The sequence below is a fragment of the Apodemus sylvaticus genome, chromosome 9 (assembly GCF_947179515.1).
Source record: "Apodemus sylvaticus chromosome 9, mApoSyl1.1, whole genome shotgun sequence".
NCBI classification, from domain to species: domain Eukaryota; kingdom Metazoa; phylum Chordata; class Mammalia; order Rodentia; family Muridae; genus Apodemus; species Apodemus sylvaticus.
In genome coordinates this window covers 7810877-7829487 of record NC_067480.1, presented here as the reverse complement: position 1 = coordinate 7829487, position 18611 = coordinate 7810877, and the positions used below count along the sequence as shown (strand labels likewise).

The 18611-nt window shown below is 40.2% G+C and overlaps 1 protein-coding gene across 7 annotated transcripts in view; it reads right to left on the bottom strand.

The window, feature by feature from the left end:
• Positions 1-18611, bottom strand: part of Ankrd12 (ankyrin repeat domain 12) — a 107718-nt gene that overhangs the window by 35968 nt on the left and 53139 nt on the right. For 5 of the 7 annotated variants that reach the window (XM_052193498.1, XM_052193499.1, XM_052193501.1 and 2 more), the window contains one exon: positions 18461-18608. In XM_052193498.1, the coding sequence (XP_052049458.1) occupies positions 18461-18608 (148 nt within the window). Of the gene's footprint in view, positions 1-5447; positions 5528-18460; positions 18609-18611 lie in introns of those variants that run through there. The other 2 variants (XM_052193502.1, XM_052193503.1) reach the window with 2 other exon arrangements.

Sequence of the window (18611 nt, the reverse complement as noted above, 5' to 3'; positions counted from 1 at the left end):
ACTCCTTCATACACTGAGCCACTTCTCAGCCCCAACAAATGACTTCTAGATAACATTTTCCACAAAAACTCCAATATTTAGCTCTAAGGTATGCCAGATCATTGCTATCATCCTGGAAATTTTCATGAAAATCTTAATCTCAGTCTTTATGTTTATGTAGGTTTCTTGTTCTATCCTTAAAATTGTGATATGCATCACTAATTTTGTGTATTTTAACTATCTTTTCTATTCCATAAAAAATAATCCCAAACTGGCTGTGATAGTTTTCACATTCAATTTTAGCACTTAGGAGACTAAGGCAGGAAGATTCCTGACATGCTCAAGGCTGGCACGAAAAGCTGGCCTCTAATCTGCGATACTTGTGTGACTGAGATCAATTAAGAGGTTCAGGGCCACATTCTATGTGATCTTGTTTTGTTTTGTTTTTTTTTTTAAATAGTGTTCTTTGACCTAAAATACAAGTCTTCTGTTACAAACAACATACTCCTAACATCTGTCCTTCTGCAATATGAAAAACCTAAGTCCTTAATATATTTGTAAGTGCCTTTTTCCCTTATATTTTCAAGCATCTTTGTTTTCTGAATGTCTCTCAGGTTGCCCTTGTTTTAGATGTCAGATTAGATCTTCAGCAACATTTGGTCTTAGTAACCTATCTCAAGGAGAGTTCTGGCCTCTGAGGACTGACAACAGCCTTTGGGAGATATGGTTGTGGAGTCACTGGTCTCTACTTTCTCAGGATTCTCTGCTAAGAACTTTTTCTTTCTCCGTCATTCAAAATGTGCAGGATCAACTGTTCTAGTCTGTCATCTGGGCCTCCTTCTATTTCACCCAGCTGATTTTCCTCCATCTCTATATTTCTTTTCATATACAGAAGGAAAAGGCATTAGCTGAAGGAACAGTTTCCTGGCAGTGAAGAGCTGTCCACAGAGGCTGGGATTCTCTCACCTGGAGACTGCTCCCTAGACAGGTTGGCTGAATTTTAGACTCTCTGGCGCCTTCTAGGGAAGCAACTGAAGCATCTGTTATTTGGCTATTCCCAGTGGTTTCTTTGTCCTGCATGAATCAAGATTAGTATTTTTAAGAATCACATAAACTGGGTATGGTGGTGCACACCTTTAATCCCAACACAGGAGAGTCAGAAGCAGGTTGATCTTTGTGAGTTCAAGGCCATCCTGGTTTACAAAATAAATTCTAGAACAGGAGTTCTAGGCTCTGTTACACAGAAAAATCCTGTCTCAAAAAACAAAAACAATTCTATAACTATAACTTACACTACCTAGACAAGGAATTGAACATTAGAAAACTGTTGGCTGCAGTTTAGAAAACAAATCTTGACATGTTTCCCATCAGATTGAGAACTGTAGCTTAAAAAAAGAGAAAGTGCCTGTCCGTCTGGTCTGCCCATCTCTCCCACTCTCAGCAATGCCCTGCATTCCAGGCTGGTGTCCAGCTCCTGATCCTCTGCTCCCTCCTCTTAGAAGCTGGGACCGCAGGTGTGCAACACAACTGCTTTGCACAGTGTTAGGAATCCAACCCAGGCTTTGTGCATTCAAGAGAAGCACCCACAGACTTAACCACACCCCAGTCCTTCGACAGTCCCTTAAATTTGTATTTCTAAACCTCAATTCTCCAAACAAATAGTAAGTGTTTTGATTTACCATATAGGAGGAAAGATTTCATGTGTATTTGGAAAGAAGCTTATCAGATGTAACTTTCTTCTCACTTTACCTCTGCAATAATAGGCACTGGGAACAGAATTACCATTAGGTGTTTCAGGGTGACACAGAAGAAAAAGGATATGATCAACAGCTGGAAAATATGTTTAAAAGTAAAGCCTACATTAGAGATAAACTACTTCCTGGTGAAAATCAAGCATAGTATCTGCTCTTATCATAAACATCACCAAGGACTGTAGTATTCTACACATACCCTGTAATCACTCATCGCCCGACTCCTTTCTGTCAAAGTGTAACACAAATTAATTCTATAAAAATGGTATGTTTATTTCTCTGAAGACAGGACAAATATCACTACAAAAATTTTGACATCACTAAAGAAAATGGACAAAAATCACCCAAGGTCAGTTATTCTATTATGAATACATAAATCACAGGGAGGTCCTTTTACCATGACTAAGAAAGGCATTTATTTTTCTTTGGATGATATGAAACTGGTTAACTTGAATTCATTTAAATGCAGGTATTATATAATCAGTATTTTTTTTTAATGAATGGCCTTTTTAAGGGTTCTGCTCAAAGGTATGCTTGTATAGAGTTTTAACCAATTATAAAAAGCACCCTGCTGTGATTATGTCATGGACTCACCCTAAGGACTTACATTATATTCATTTGCAGCTGTCCAGAGAACATGGAAGCTGTGACTACAATGTCCCATTTATACATAAGGATACCAAGACAATATAAGACATATCCCTTCTAAGTTTCCCTTTTTAAAAAGTAACCAAGTTACTGGAGAGGCACACATAAAATGCTCTAGCATGTGTCTGGGGCCTGAGGGCTGCAGGGATCAGCTCATTCGGTCACCCTCTGGCTGTAAGTGGTGAGCAGCTCACTTGATAAGTGTCACCAGGTAAGTGTCCGCACCTGCTGAGCCACTTCACAAGCCTGAAAACATGTTACCTTTGCTTCCTTTTGTTGCAATGGGGTCTCATTATGCAGCCTTAGTTCATCAATAACTGGCTACAAATGTGTCATTCATCTAGTACTAAATAATGAAATTTTGCAACATTAGGTAACTTAGGCCTTCATTTTTTGTTCACTCCTTACAACTTCATATATATATATTTTCCATTAACAATTATTTCACCTAGAAATATAAATTCTCAGGCTTTTGGCCTAGGCTGATATATTGTTAATCTATACAGAATATATGATAAAATATATGATATTTTGAAGTACTGACTTAGAAAAGAACTAAACGGATATTGTTTAAGGCACTGGTAAGAGCAACCTGATCTTTATGTAAGAAAGTTTGAAAGTTACAATTCAAATATGTTTGTAGAGAACAGCACACACGTTAAAAAACAAGCAAAGAGCATGGAGAGCACTCTGACATCTGTTACTCAGTGTCCACTGAGGGAGCAACATCATGTTGTGTGTAGCGATGCATGCATGCTTCCTGTCTTCCATCTTTCTCTCTGCACCAGTATTGCAAAGAATACATTAAGGAGAACAACTAGCCGAGCGGAGCCCAGTGCCCACTGCTACTGAGCACCCTCAAAGCAGATGCACCCAAGATGTTGCCAAATAGTCTTAGCCTAAGAACATCAAGTTCTCAGGGTGAGAAATGGATTTCATCCTTCATAACCAGTCTAATCCTTTCTATATTTTAAATACAGTAAAACATGCTACTTGGAAAGGAACAAGAATACTATTTACATTTTTAAACTTCATATGTTAAGAAATCTTTAATTTTAGAATATCAACAAAAATGCTTTTCTTTAAGATTTTTAAAAAACATTTTCTGTGTCTGTGTGTTCTGCCTGCACCTACGCTTGTGCAGCATGTACAGGCCTGGTGCTCAAGGAAGCCAGAAAGCAGCACTGGATCCTCCACGTGGATGCTGGAAATCAAGCCCAGGTCCTGGGGAAGACAGACAGTGCTCTAAACCGCTGAGCCGTCTCTCCAACCCCCTAATGCCTTTATTGTATAAAACGTGCTATGCATGTAGTCTAAATGCTAATGATCAAATATGTTGATATAATATTCGCTCTAAAAATACCACAAAGAATTTCTTTCTATGGCTGTTATATTCCCAACTTTGCTTTGAAAATTTTTAAGATCATGCTTCTATGTTAAAATGTTAATATCATATAGTCCATTTCACAAAAAATTCTGATATATTCTGACTTAAAATATTACATTATTTGGATCTCTTAACTGTTATAAATCCACAAGTATGCCCCAGTACTTTATTTTTACAAGGAAAATAGTCCCACAGATTATGACAATATTTTGCCACAATAGTAGAATGTATTATTTAACACTGAAAAAGGATTCACAACCCTAGACATTTCATGACCTTCATGACCCACATGGCCAGCAGAGGACAAGGCCTCACTCTCCTCTCAAAGGGCTCTCCGCCCTGCAGTAGACCCTAATAGCAGTTTATGAGGACAGAGCCTCTGCTGGGTTAAGCTGAAATATATAGGTGATTAAAGTTTACCGCAGCTACTTTAAAAGGCCAGATTACCACCCAAGGAAGACATGGGCTACTTCTTTAACAATGACTGGCATTTTAAAGTTTGTCCACTGAGCACCCCTTAAGTGAGAAGGCTGGAATAGTACAAACATCACTTGCAATAGTTATTGTTATTAAAGCCTCTAGTCTGGCAACTAGAGTGTTGGAAAGACTGGAGGGGCACTGTGGCCCGTGTCTCCATTACCATAACTATAATTCACCAGCAAGAGTGAATTACACCTGACTTCTCAACATAACAAAAGAGCGTTATTTATAGTAAGTACTATTATCAGGCAGAATTCTGAACTCGTAGAAAGGATTTTTGCACTTAAGAGGACATTCAGTAAGGCTAGGAAACAGACAAGGTGTGGTGGCACACACCTTTAATTCCGGGATTGGGAGGCAGAGGCAGGTGGATTTCTTTAAGTTTGGGGTCAGTTTAGCAAATTCAAGACCAGCTAAGAGACTCAACTAGAAAAGGCAGATATTGAGGAGGGGATATACAACTGAAGAATTATGCAAATTTAAATACCACTTCTATCCAAATAAGTTGTATTAACCGGCGCATGTGTTCCTGTAGTGTTATCATAGATGTCTGACTGACGCGGCACAGAGCTGCCACTCCAAGTGCAGCCTTTGCTCACTGAGCGAGGCATTTGCTGATTAGACCTTTCATTATAAAGCAGGACCTCGTGCCAACAGTGGACTCAGCTGATGACATCACTAACAGACACTGTTTCTCTCAGCAGCCATTATCTAGGAGCATTTTCCCTCACGGTGAAAACCACTGTGCTTTAACTGACATTCTGCACAGATTCCTTATCCTGGGGGTAGGGGTTGGTATGAACAGCAAACAGTTTACAGGACAGCTTTGAGCAGAACTGGCATTCACACAATATCTTATGGGATAAACTTCATATGAAATGTTACAAGTCTAATACTAATTTATTTGCTCCAAGTTTATTAAGGTGTGACATTCACAGGCTTAGCTATCTTCTAATCTTGCAACACTTAAAGTGTATCTGTCACATGGATGGTATTTCTGAAGGAAAATCATGCTGTGAAAATTTCATATACAAGTAGTTATGGGCAGTTAAATTAATTCTCCATTTAAAATGCATTTGGAATTTTGATTGGTTGAAGATCGATAATGTTGAGTTTAACAAGAACCTCAGGTAAATTAAAGAATAAAATTTGGGATTTTTCATCAGTCTTCAGCAATTTCAGAATTGCTGTGTGATACTTACTTATAATTTTTGCATCATTCCTTGACGCACTTTGATCAAGCAATAATTCAGGCACATTCACCATGTGGAAAATAAATATTCTGAAAAATCAATACATAGCTGATGAACACAGGAAATAGTATTAGTGGAAAATTAAAAAGGTTCTAGAAGATTTGTCCTACTCTAATTAAAACATGTAAGTTTAAATAAAATAGCTTTTATCTGAAAAGTCAGTTGCAGCACTTTGTTCTATGGAAGGTTTGGTTTTTTTTTTTTGTTGTTGTTGTTGTTGTTTTGTTTTTTTTGGCTTTTTTCAAGACAGGGTTCAGGGTTTCACTATGTAGTCCTGGCTGTCTTGGAACTCACTCTGTAGACTAGGCTGGCCTTGAACTCAGAAATCTGCCTGCCTCTGCCTCCCAAGTGCTGGGATTACAGGCATGTACCACCAAATGCTGCTTTTCAAAACTATGGCTTCATGAAGAATCAAAATTAAAGAGTTCATAGCAATAATAGAACATGGCATATAAAACATTCTACTTTCTTTTTTTTCTTAAATCTTATTTTCTTATCAAAGAGAAAGAATTTCAACTCAAATCCAGATTCTATATTACCAGGAAGGATGTGTAAAGGACTTCCAGGATTTACACAACAGATAGATTTGCAAAAGAGTTAAACATCAAAACTGACTGCAAACAGTAGAATTATTATTACCTATTTCCTGCATCATCTCTACTTAAACAATACCTAACACACAGAGGGTTTTCAAAAATATGGCAGAATGGCTTAGATGGAAGGAAAAGGAAGAACCGTATTTAGGGTGATCCCCAGGTGTGTGAGTGCTGCTGTAACTCAGAAAGTGGCATGCATGAGGAGCCAGCTTCACTGTGCACTTCAGTTTCTGAGGGTTCACTGAGGGAATATAAGTGGCAGCATCCAGAGGCAGCTAAATTTAGTTAGAAGTTCAAGAGAGAAGTATGGGGTTGAAGGAATGTTTGGAAGGTCTTGGCCTGAGCGCGGTGGTTAGCTGGTGAGGTGTGCAGAGCCTGCTGGGAGGCTCCCTGCACTGAGAGGAAGACCTAGTGAGGGGAATCTGAGCACGCTAACATGGCACAGAGGAAGGAAAAGAAGGTAAGAGTCTAGAACCAAACTTGGGAGAAAGCAGCCTAGGAGCTGCTAGAAAGTGACTGGGGATCATGTCCAAGAAATCAAGGTATTAGAGAACTAAAGAAACAAGCGTAGTCACATTTTCAAATTCTAGTCTGAAAAGAACAGAACTCAAAACACTTTTCAAGGACCTAGCAGTAAATGAACATCTGTGTTCTTACTAAAGAATAAATTCCAGGGTAAAATGACTGACTATTAAAAATAAACCAGGGGCTGGAGAAATGCGCCATGGTTGGAGCACTGGCCACTCTTCCAGAGGACCTGGGTTCAATCCCCAGGACTCATAGACTCACAACCATCTGTGATTCCATCCTGAGGGGAGCCAATGCCACCTCTGACTTCACTGGACACAAAGCACATATGTAGTGACCATATATATGGGGTGTAAACATACATGCAAGCAAACCCCTCACATCATAATTTTTAGAGACAATACTCCAGGCCTCCTTGTGCCACCTCTGCCTCGCCCCTCAGCTTAGCTTCCTCAGCGGTCTATTGAACTTCCTTTCCAGAGTATGATTTCTTATAATGTTCTACATGGACATGATACATGTACATATGTGTGCACAAACAGGTTAAAAAAAACAAATGTTGCTCATGACAAGGAAAGCAAATGTAGTTCAAGGATAAAGCAGTTTCTTAGCATGTGTGAGGTTCTGACTTTGATACTCAGCACCACAAAACCAAACCAATAAACTGCAATACCAAATAATGTTGGTCACTTAGTAAGAATCAGCTACAAGCTATGGTTACCCATCTTAACTTCTCCAACCCAACACACCAAGCAGTGGAAACTCCAAAACATGCTGAGTTTCTTCATCAAGCTCCTAGAGATGCCTACGTTTAAATTCTTTGTCACCAAAGAGAATATAGACTCTAATAACCACTGTATTCCCAGGAGTGTGCCCAACTAATAGAGAAGGCTAAGTATTTCAGAACAGTCTTGTGAAGATGAGCTAGTAAGATGGCTCAGCCACTGCTGCCAATGGCTTGAGTCTCTTTCTGGAGCGCACATGGCTGAAGGAGAGAATGGACTCCAGCAAGCTGCCCTCCAACCTCATACTCTCATCACCGATACACATGTACATGGACTTCCACTTGTATTCATCCTGCCTCTTATAAGTCAACAATAAAATCTAAAAATTAAAAAAGTTTTTTTGCGTAGCAAAAATCGAAAAGACACAAAGTATAATCTTCTAGAGTCGTCTGCTACAGTTTCAGTTCTGGGTAACTCACACCCCCAGTCGGCACACACACTTCAGCTCTGGGTAACTCACACCCACAGTCGGCACACAGACTTCAGCTCTGGGTAACTCACACCCACAGTCGGCACACACACTTCAGTTCTGGGTAACTCACACCCCCAGTTGGCACACACACTTCAGTTCTGGGTAACTCACACCCACAGTCGGCACACACACTTCAGTTCTGGGTAACTCACACCCCCAGTTGGCACACACACTTCAGTTCTGGGTAACTCACACCCACAGTCGGCACACACACTTCAGTTCTGGGTAACTCACACCCCCAGTCGGCACACACACTTCAGCTCTGGGTAACTCACACCCACAGTAGGCACACACACTTCAGTTCTGGGTAACTCACACCCACAGTCGGCACACACACTTCAGTTCTGGGTAACTCACACCCCCAGTCGGCACACACACTCTGAAGGCTCCTCACTGTTGTGCTGCTGGCTGACATCTCAGAAGCACAGGGCCAGTTCACATTGCTGACCTTTCTCCCACTCTTCTGTTAGACCGCCGCTCTTGGACACCTGTTCACATGAACCATGAAGCTTTCCAAGTCTTTTTTTCTCCTGTTTTCTTTTTTGAGACAGGGCTCACTGAAGTAGTCCTTGTTGGTCTTGAATTCATGGAGGCCTGCCTCCTGCCTCAGCCTCAAGCACGAGAATTGAAGGTACTGCGTCCGCCTGGCTGCTTAGCCTTCTAAACTCTTGCAGTTCTCTCTGGGTTTTGTTTGTTTAGACCTCACAGGAAGTCTTATCTTGTCCAGGTATTTTAAATCTCTATAATTTAGTTCTCCAGTTGTTTAAATTCACTGCATCTATTACTTATGTCTCCTGTTTTACTCATAACTTTTTCCTTTTCTATTTTTGTTATGTGATAGCAAATATGACTTGTTTATGTTATTTTCTTTTTTTTTCTTTCTTTCTTTTTTTTTTTTTTTTTTTGGTTTTTTTTTTTTGGATTTGGATTTTTGGAGACAGGGTTTCTCTGTGTAGCCCTGGCTGTCCTGGAACTCACTCTGTAAACCAGGCTGGCCTTGAACACAGAAATCCGCCTGCCTCTGCCTCCCAGAGTGCTGGGATTGCAGGCGTGTGCCACCACTGCCCGGCTTATGTTATTTTCTAAAATAACAAAGTACTTTTAAAATTCATTTACTTACAGAATTACCACAATTGATTAATGTGTATAAGTATTTTATTTTTTGAGTGTCTGTGTGTTTTACTGGTGACTGAACTTAGGGCCTCACGCATGCTAGGAAATGCTTGATCAACCAAGCCACAGTCTTACTCCAGACCTTTCATTTCTAAAGCCTTCCTGTGGTCGAGAATGGACTTGGAACTAGTCACCCTTCTGTCTTCTTCTATGATAGGACCACAGACCATCTCTAAGACTTTCCATGAGGCATCAGAACCTAAGTGCGCATTTTTGTTGATGAACTTAGAATTCCTCCAGCTTTTACTTAGTGGGGTTAAAACTGTGTTATTCACTGTTCTCTCTCACCCAGGCAAGCCTGGGATTGTTACCTTTTTCATTAGCGCACAGCAACATGCTGTTGAGTGGTCCGAGCAGCCATGCTTGGTGCAAGGGCAAGGAGAGCAGCTGCAGCACTGGGAGAGGCCAGCCGGCCCTCAGCCCAGTCGGCCCCAGCACTTCCCATGGGCTGACTCACTGTGGAGCAGACTCAATCTCCCAGGGCCAGCCTCTTATTTACTGAGCAGTATCTATGTACTTACAATATTAAATTTATATTTTTCACTAGAGGAAGAAGAGATAAAAGTTGCCACTTTTATAATTTTACCTATAGCTTAGTTCCATTAACATTACTTCTGTCAAATATGGGATTGATACCAATCCCTTATTAATGCTGTTTCCTCTTTATTCGCCTTCATGCACCTCCTGTAATTACCTAGCCTTTGACGCGGGTGAAAGCAGTGGAAAACCTTGATGGAGTAAAGTCCCACCTCCTAAACACAGAAAAAGAACTGCTGCAAGTGCACCAAACTTTCCCAGAGCCATGCGATTCCAATCACGTATTAGATAACTATATAATACCCTTTGTCTTAAGAATTACTATACTTGACCCGCCCGCCCACCCGCCCGCCCGCATACACATATGCATGTGCACGCCAAGCTGGTGAGATGGCTCAACGAGTACAGGTGCTAACTGGCAAGCCTTAGGAGCTGACTGCAACCTCTGGACCCCACACGGTGGAAGAGAGCAGACTTCTGCAAGTTGTCCTCTGCTCTGCACACCGATGGCATGGCACACGTGCCCTACTCCCCACTAGACACACTGAATAAATGTCTAAAATATCATTTTATCAATCTCCCGAATCTTACACGCACCATTTACTTTGATTGAGTTTCATGTAAAATTCTCCTGGACAGTAATCACTCATGAAAGCCATGCTTACGTTTTTAGTGTTGCATGTTTTCTATACAGCTTGAAGTGCCTTTCAAGCCAATTTCTTTTTGGTGTGTGTACAGGATCTCCTTTTCTGTTCCATACACTAAACCTGCTCAGGAACAAGATCTGCATAGGTTGGCACACCCCTGGCCTTGCTGACTGTTGCTGCAGCTCTGCAAGTTCTTCTTGGAGTGCAGCTGGGTCCTGAGCACTGTGACAGAAAGTCTGTCTCCAGAGACACAGTGAGAATGTGTTCTTTCTTCAGAAACACAAGACGCTTTTATGCTGTTTTTTAAGTTTTATTTTTATTTTATGTACCTTGGTGTTGTGACTTTATGAATGTCTTTCTGAGGGAATTAGATGTCCTGGAACAGGAGTTACAGACAGTTGTGAGCTGTATGTGGGTGCTGGGAATTAAACCTGGGTCTTCTAGGAGAATAGCCAGTGCTCTCTCTTAACTGCTTAGCCATCTCTCCAGTTCCTACTCTATGTAATGGTTCATGTTTAATGCTTAGATATTATTAAATCAGGGTCACAAAAACCTCCATTTCCCCCTACATATTTTACCTGGATAATTTTCTAACACAAAGAAGCTTCCCAGTTTTAGAATTTCCTAGATTAGGTAAGCTAATGATTTTTTCCTTACTTGCTTAATTAAAAAATAAATTAGTTCTTTAGCATTCTCTAATTATTACACAAAATGTCTAAAATTATCATTATAAACCCATGGATTTAAATATATATCATGAGTTTTCTAACTTTGCAGTTAATAATCTTACTAGCTAGGACATTATATGCCGTTGTGAGCCATTGGGAAACAGCTTCAAGTTATCTCTTATGGTCTAGTAAAAACACCTTTCATTAGTCTTTGATAACTTCCTTAAATGCAAAGGACAAGGATTTCCCAAACTCATCTCATACACATGCTTCCAACAAGGAATGATCCTTCTCTTAGAAAGTCTCAATGTTTTGTAGCAGAAAACACTCTGAGATCACATGGGAACTAGAAATTACTGCTGCTATCTCACTCATTGCTTTTCGGGTTTTTAACAGAGCAGGACATTTTAGTAGCATGTGTGTACGTGTGAGTGCAGACGCCTGTGGAGCTGGAGTTACAGGTGTTTTGAGCCACCTGACGTGTACTGGGAGTGAACCTAGGTCCTCTGCAAGAGGAGTACGTGCTCTTAACCACTGAACTACCTTTCACTCTGCATTGGTATATATTTTAAACTTCCTTTGAAAATAATTACAAACTCAAAAAGTTTTAAAAGTTGAAATCACTCAAAATGGCCTAACCTTTAACCAGATTTGCCTATTATGGATGTTTTATAGCCTGCTTCATACATGCTTTTTTTTTAGTTTTGTTTTGTTGGTATCCACCCATTTACTTTTATACTTTAAGTATAGGTTAGAGTGATTCCAGACACTGGAACCCTATATTAATATATACTTTAGTGAGTATCTCTTAAGAATATATTTCAATGCCAGGCATGGTGGCACATGCCTGTAATCCCAGCACTCGGGAGGCAGAGGCAGGTGGATTTCTGAGTTCGAGGACAGCCTGGTTCCAGGACAGCCAGGACTATACAGAGAAACCCTGTCTCGAAAAACCAAAAAAAAAAAAAAAAAAAAAAAAAAAAAAAAAAAAAGAATATATCTCAATATTTTAAAACTCAGGCTGGAGAAATGGTCCATGTATTAAATGCATGTATTATTCTTGCAGAGAACTTCAGTTTGGTTCCCAGCAGCCATGTTGGGCATCTCACAACTGCTGGTAGCTCCTAAAGATCAGATCCCTCTTCTGACATCTACAGGCACTGACTCACAAATATACCCTGCCCCCACACATATACGCGTCACTAAAAATAAAACCTTCGAAAAAAGATGAACATTCTCTTTACGTGACACACGGTCACCAACATCCCTGTTTCCATGGGTGATTTCTGGTTAAATAACCTATGATGGTCTTCACAGTCATTCCTCCTTCAGTAGAGACTCTAGTCTACAACAGCCAGTGCCCTTTGGTTACCTCTTTAAAATTCTGAAATAGTTATGCTATGTTTGCTGGCCTCTCTAAAGGCTGTTAATTCCTTAACATATATAATACAATAATATATGTACACACACACACACACACACACACACACACACACACACTGGAGAAATGGCTTAGCAGTTAGGGATACTGACTACTCTTCCTAGAGGATCCAGGTTTAAATCCCAGCAACCACCTGGCAGCTCACAATTGTTTGTAACTCCAAGATCTGGCATTCTCACATAGACATACAAGCAGGTAAAACACTGATATAAAGTAAATTTTTAAAAAGTACTCATTTTTAAATACAGCTGAGTCAGAGCGCAGTACCCTCAGAGGCCAGTAGAGGGCATTAAATCCACTGGGACTGGAATTACAGACACTTGTGAGCTGCTATGTGGGGGCTGGAAATTAAACCTGGATCTTCTACAAGAGCCCCCAGCGCTATTAACTGCTGAGCCATCTATCCAGCTCCATACACTGTCAATTCTTAATAATTTACAACATTAAATTGGCTTTATTTTTAAAAACATACAACACTCTTCATGATAATACAACTACAGATGCAACTAACTGTTGAGGTTCTACAGGAATGGCATTTGGAGGCACACACTGTCCACACCTCCTCACTTTGATGCTATTCACTGGGTGGATACTATGACCCAGTCAAGGTCTCATGTGATTGTTCTGCTGAACGACTCATTTGATCTTCTCCTTCTCTTCATGATTCTACAGGTTAGGCATTTCTCACACTCAGAGAATGACAGACTCAACAACTATGCATTTCTAAACACAATTACCAAGAGAAATCATAAGCAGATATTAAACTCCAGCTGATGAAACACATGGTCAGGTATTTATGGATGTCTGTAACTCTTAACTGTAATGAGTTTTGAAAATATATGAGGCAGTGGTGGCACACGCCCTTAATCCCAGCACTTGGGAAGCAGAGGCAGGTGGATTTCTGAGTTCAAGGCCAGCCTGGTCTCCAGAGTGAGTTCCAGGACAGCCAGGGCTACACAGAGAAACCCTGTCTCAAAAAAAAAAAAAAAACCAAAAAACAAAAAACAAAAACTATCTACCTACCTATCTATCTATCTATCTATCCATCCATCCATCCATCCATCCATCCATCTATCTGAATGATGTGTGCTAGGTAGTCTGGTGTATATATTGAGTTCCTGGCCAGTCAAGGCCAGAAATGATGGATGATAGATAATATGACAATATAGAGGAAATACAGTAAAGGTTAACAATGAAAAATATAATAGATGCGTATAGGGCACTTGCTATATAATTTTTTGAGTATTTTCCATAATAAGCATTGAGGCTTTGGGGAGAAGAATGCATCCTCTGTCGGGGATGCCTCCTTGATATTATCAGGCCTGCGGCTTGATCCCCAGCACTACCAGACAGCATGTACCTGTGGTCACAGTACATGGCAGCAGCGGGGGAAGGGGAGGGGGCCAGAAAAAAGTGGAACTACAAGTTCAAGGCCAGTTCTGCCTACATAGTGACTCTTGAGGTCTGGCCATTTTTTTCCTGCTACATGAAATTCTGTCCAAAAAGAAAACAAAATTGAGAATTTTAAAAACACACTGCAATGCAAGAAAATATCCTCCAATGAAGACAAGCAGTAAAGAGTGGTAATGATCCCTACCAAAGCCTTCAACACTGTGTGCCCAATACTGCCCATGAGAAACAGAGAACATGTAGGTGACTGACGGGTGACTCTGGTGATGACCCACTCAATGTCAAGATTCACGTGGCCATGAGGTGTGGGTCAGACTATTTGTTCTGGTTTATGGGGTCCTGGGCTCAATTCCTTCCACCACAGAAAACCAAGAAGAGTTTCTCTTCTCTCCATGTTTTGACTATGAGCCTCTAATGGCTGGGTCACCTCTCCAACTGCCACAGTGCATGTACAAAGGGTAGAGGATAGCTTCTGAGTGCCGGCTCTCTCCCTCCACCACAGTGGCTCTGGAAGTTAAAACCCAGGCTGCAGGTGTGGCAGCAGGCACCTTTACCCACTTGCTGAGCCATTTTTTAAAAAACATCAGACAAAGAGGGGCAAACACTTGTGTGTGTCTTCATAAATATGGTATGTACATATGTGTACACATTTGAGTGCATGGGATGCACTTACAGGGTAACGAACACGAACGTGCAGCCAGGAGCTGACGTCGAACATCTTCCTTGCTCCTCACCCTGTATACTTAGTGCTTGACATCCTGGCTAGTCTAGCAGGGCAGCATACCTCAGGAATCTCTCTTATCTTCCTCCCAAACACTGGAATTACATTCAGTCCATAACACTCTCCTGGAATGTAGGAACTACAGACCCAAAATCGGGTCTTCAGGTTTGAGTAACAAGCACTTCACACATTAAGAAATCATCTCCTAAGATCTCCACCTAAAACAGTACCTTTTTTACAGTAGTATATATATGTAATTGAATACATGCATATGTTTTAAGTAAGTACCTTAGTTATATCTTTTCAATATATATCCTTTTGCAGTTTATTTATTCAAGCAAACCAGAAGACATTTTTCTTTTTTTATTTTAAAGATTTATTATGTACAAGGTGTTCTATTTGCATGTATGCCCACATGCCAGAAGAGGGCACAAGACCTCATTACAGATAGTTGTGAGCCACCATGTGGTTGCTGGGAATTGAATTCAGGACCTCTGGAAGAGCAGTCAGTGCTCTCAACCTCAGAGCCATCTTTCTAATCCTTTTTTAAAATTCTTAAAGGAGTAAATGAAAACCCACTTCTATTTTCTTACATATAGTATATAGAAGGAAGTTTGTCATGTTATTAGAAAAATTCGACAGAAGAGTTAGTGTTCATTGTAGGTGTAGCCCTATAGTCAGTCAAGTTCTAGGAAATGTGTATTAGTACATATATAACACAAACTGGACTCAGTGAATTACTTACAAAAATAAAACAAGGTTGCAAAGTTGGGAGAGGTGGTGCCAGAGAGAGGGCAGACCTCAGAGGAACTGAGGTGAGTATGGGTTGAGATTTTTTTGTTTTTGTTCTGTTTTGGTTTTTTGAGACACAATTTCTATGTGTATCCTCTGGCTGTCCTAGAACTTACTCTGTAGATCAGGCTGGCCTTGAACTCAGGGAGATCTGCCCGCCTCTGCCTCCAAAGTGCCCAACACTGTCCTGCCACTGTGTGCTTTTTAAAAATATATTTTGAAACTACTGTAGTTATCATATATCATACTCCTTTTATAAATACATTCATTTACTTTTATTCTATGAATATGATGTGTTAAAGCCTAGATAAAATGTTAATGCCTGGGTAACAATTACTTGGCTAGCCTGCCATTGTAAGGAAACTTCCTCATATATTCCTGCTGTTTCTAGGAAACTTTCTAATGCCAAGATTGATTGCACATTCATTCTGTTATGTTATGCTATGTTATATTATGTATGCCCTTGGAAACCAATCACTATAAAAGTCAACAGAACTGTTCTGTATAGTTATCAACAATAAGCCTGGACCCAAAACAAACACACAACAGTATTTCCTGCACCTATGTATTAGTTTTTATGGTATAAGTTGCCCCTAGGATAGACCCCAACATATGAGAGATACTTGCACCAATATAAGTAATGATTTGAAATAAGAGTTCCATTTTGAGTAGTGGACTGGTAAAGTTTAAATTCCCAAGACCTCCCTGGGAGCTGACACCCTTCCTGGCAGAAAGAGACATGAACTGACTTCCTGGTAGACAAGTTAGGATGTGAGTGTTAGACATGTCCCATCCTAGACAAGTTAGGAAATGAATGTTACACAAGCAAGTCCCCTGCCACAGTTAAATACCCCCGCCAATGGGAGCAGGAAAAATGTAAGACAAAGACACGTTCCTAAGGGAATCCCTTATCCCTAAATCCTGATTGGTGAAATAACTTGGCACAGATGTTTGTGGATTTAAGGCTTAAAAATCCTGTAGGATCTTAACTCAGGGTCATGGTTCAGTTCCTGAATCAGGACCATGGCCCTTGTCCACCAGTCGTGGGGTGTGTGGTCAATAACAAGAAACTATCCCTGTCTGACTGAGATTGGTTTTCTTGTGGTTTGTGAGTAGATTCCTGGCCCCAACAAGTATTTCACCTTAATATATTTAAGTGCACCACGTGTGTGCCTGGAGTCCGTGAAGCCATAGTAGCATGCTGGTTATCCTCTATCTAGAGTTATGATTGGCTAGGAATAGCCATGTAGGTGTGTGATGGGTGCATAAGCTGGGGCCTCTGTAGGAGCAGCCAGTGCTCTTATCTGATGAATGTGCAGTTTTGAGTTTACTGTACTTATTGCTTCTGTCTCTTCACAAATGCTTTACTTTTGTTTGATGCTTAAATTGCACTTTTCTTTGTAAGCCTAACCTCTTCTATAAATCATATGATGATGTTTACAAGTCACTTAGAGATCCCTATGTAATTCATGATCACTGCTGGGCTCACAGCTTCTTCATCACTTTATCCACAAATCTGCAGCACTTTTTGACCAATGAATATATTTTTAATACTTGTACAAGGTGATCAGTCCCATACTCAAAAGTACAAAATGTTAGTTAGCTTTCCACATGAAGAGTAAAAGATAAAAATTTTTCTTCTTAAAAACTATTTTCAAACTATTACTTCCTATACATGGCTAAAAGTAAGTATACATTTTCTTTTTTGTTTTTGTTTGTTTCATTTTTTGTTTGTTTTAAGACAGGGTTTCTCTGTGTATCTTTGGCTGTCCTGAAACTTACTTCGTAGACTAGGTTGGCCTTGAACTCACAGAGATCCTCTTGTCTCTGCCTCTTATTGTGCTGGGTTGAAAGGCTTATGTCACCGCTCCCTGGCTGCACTTTGGTATTTAATTCCTTGTATGTAATTTAATATATAAAAGTCACAAGTCTGTTTAATTACAGGAACTGAAGCTTTATGAAGAGAGGGCCATTTGTCATGTTTGGTTTTTTTCATTCACTTTTTCCTGAAACACAACAAATTCTTCCAATTTGAACTCAGAAAACTATCTTTAACATGGGAAAATGTTTTCTGTAATATCTGTGAACCCTATTTTTAAAATATTCTAAGTATGCAATGAGAGGAGAGGCCATTGGTCCTATGAAGGCTCAACACCCCAGTGTAGGGGAATGCCAGGTCAGGAAAGTGTGTGTGTGGGGGAGGGGGAGGGGTAAGCAGGGGAGGAGGGATGGGAAAGGGGTTTTCCGAGGGGTAACGAGGAAAGGAGATAACATTTGAAAGGTAAATTAAGCACATCTAATAAAAACATAAAAAAATCTAAGTATGCCAATGTTTTCTAACATATATTCTTAATAATAAAAATATTCTTTGGTTGGGTGGGGGTGGGGGTCCTAGAGCTTAGTTCTGTAGTAAAGTGCTTACCTAACAAGTACAGGGCCCTAGGTCCTGTACCCAGCTCAAAAAAATTGTTTTGGATAGATCTTTTTTAAAGAGTGTGGCATGGTGGTGCATGACTTTAATCCCAGCACTTAGGAGACAGAGGTAGGCAGATCTGTGAGTTGAAGGCCAGCCAGAAATAAAACGTGAGATCCTGTTTCAAACAAACAAAATGAAAAACGTAAAAATAATATTAATAAAACTTATATTTGTAAAGAAATGGCTTATTAGAGCTCAATTACCCAATTTACAAAAGCATGAACTGTAATTCATTACTAATTACAACTGTAATTTCTTACTAATGCCAAGAAAGGACATAAGATGTATTGTTAGTAGCTGAATAATCCCAAATACAAGAAAAGGTGACAGCAATGTAATGAGCACACGAGGCAAGAGGTTCGGTGAGGCCGAGTGCAGTCATGAAATGGTTTAGAAACTTAGTAGAGCTGAGATGGAAACGGATGACCGGCTGCACTGTGACTGCACTCACAACACCACAGCTAACTAATAAACTAATAAGCAGCTAGCATTAGTGTACGGTCCTCACTTTATATATAAATACCAGTGCAGAATGTCCCATATAATAACGTGTCAAACTGAATATATATATATAAAATCTGAAACTGTAGCTAGGCTTGGTGGCACACACCTGTAATCCCAGCACTTAGTAGGATGGGGCAGAAAGTTTGCAAGTTTTAGGCTAGCCTGGGCTAATTGGCAAAATCCGTTCCCAAAACAGTAAGAAAGACACAAACCTGTATAACTTTCCTCATCGCCAGACAAGGGCACCTCTCTTTTTAGCAGCAGCTCCAGCTCCTCTGTCTCGGCCACATCCACTGGCCGCTCTCCATGTTTATTAGCTTGGAATGGATTCCCGCCATGACGAAGCAGCAGCTTCACTATCTG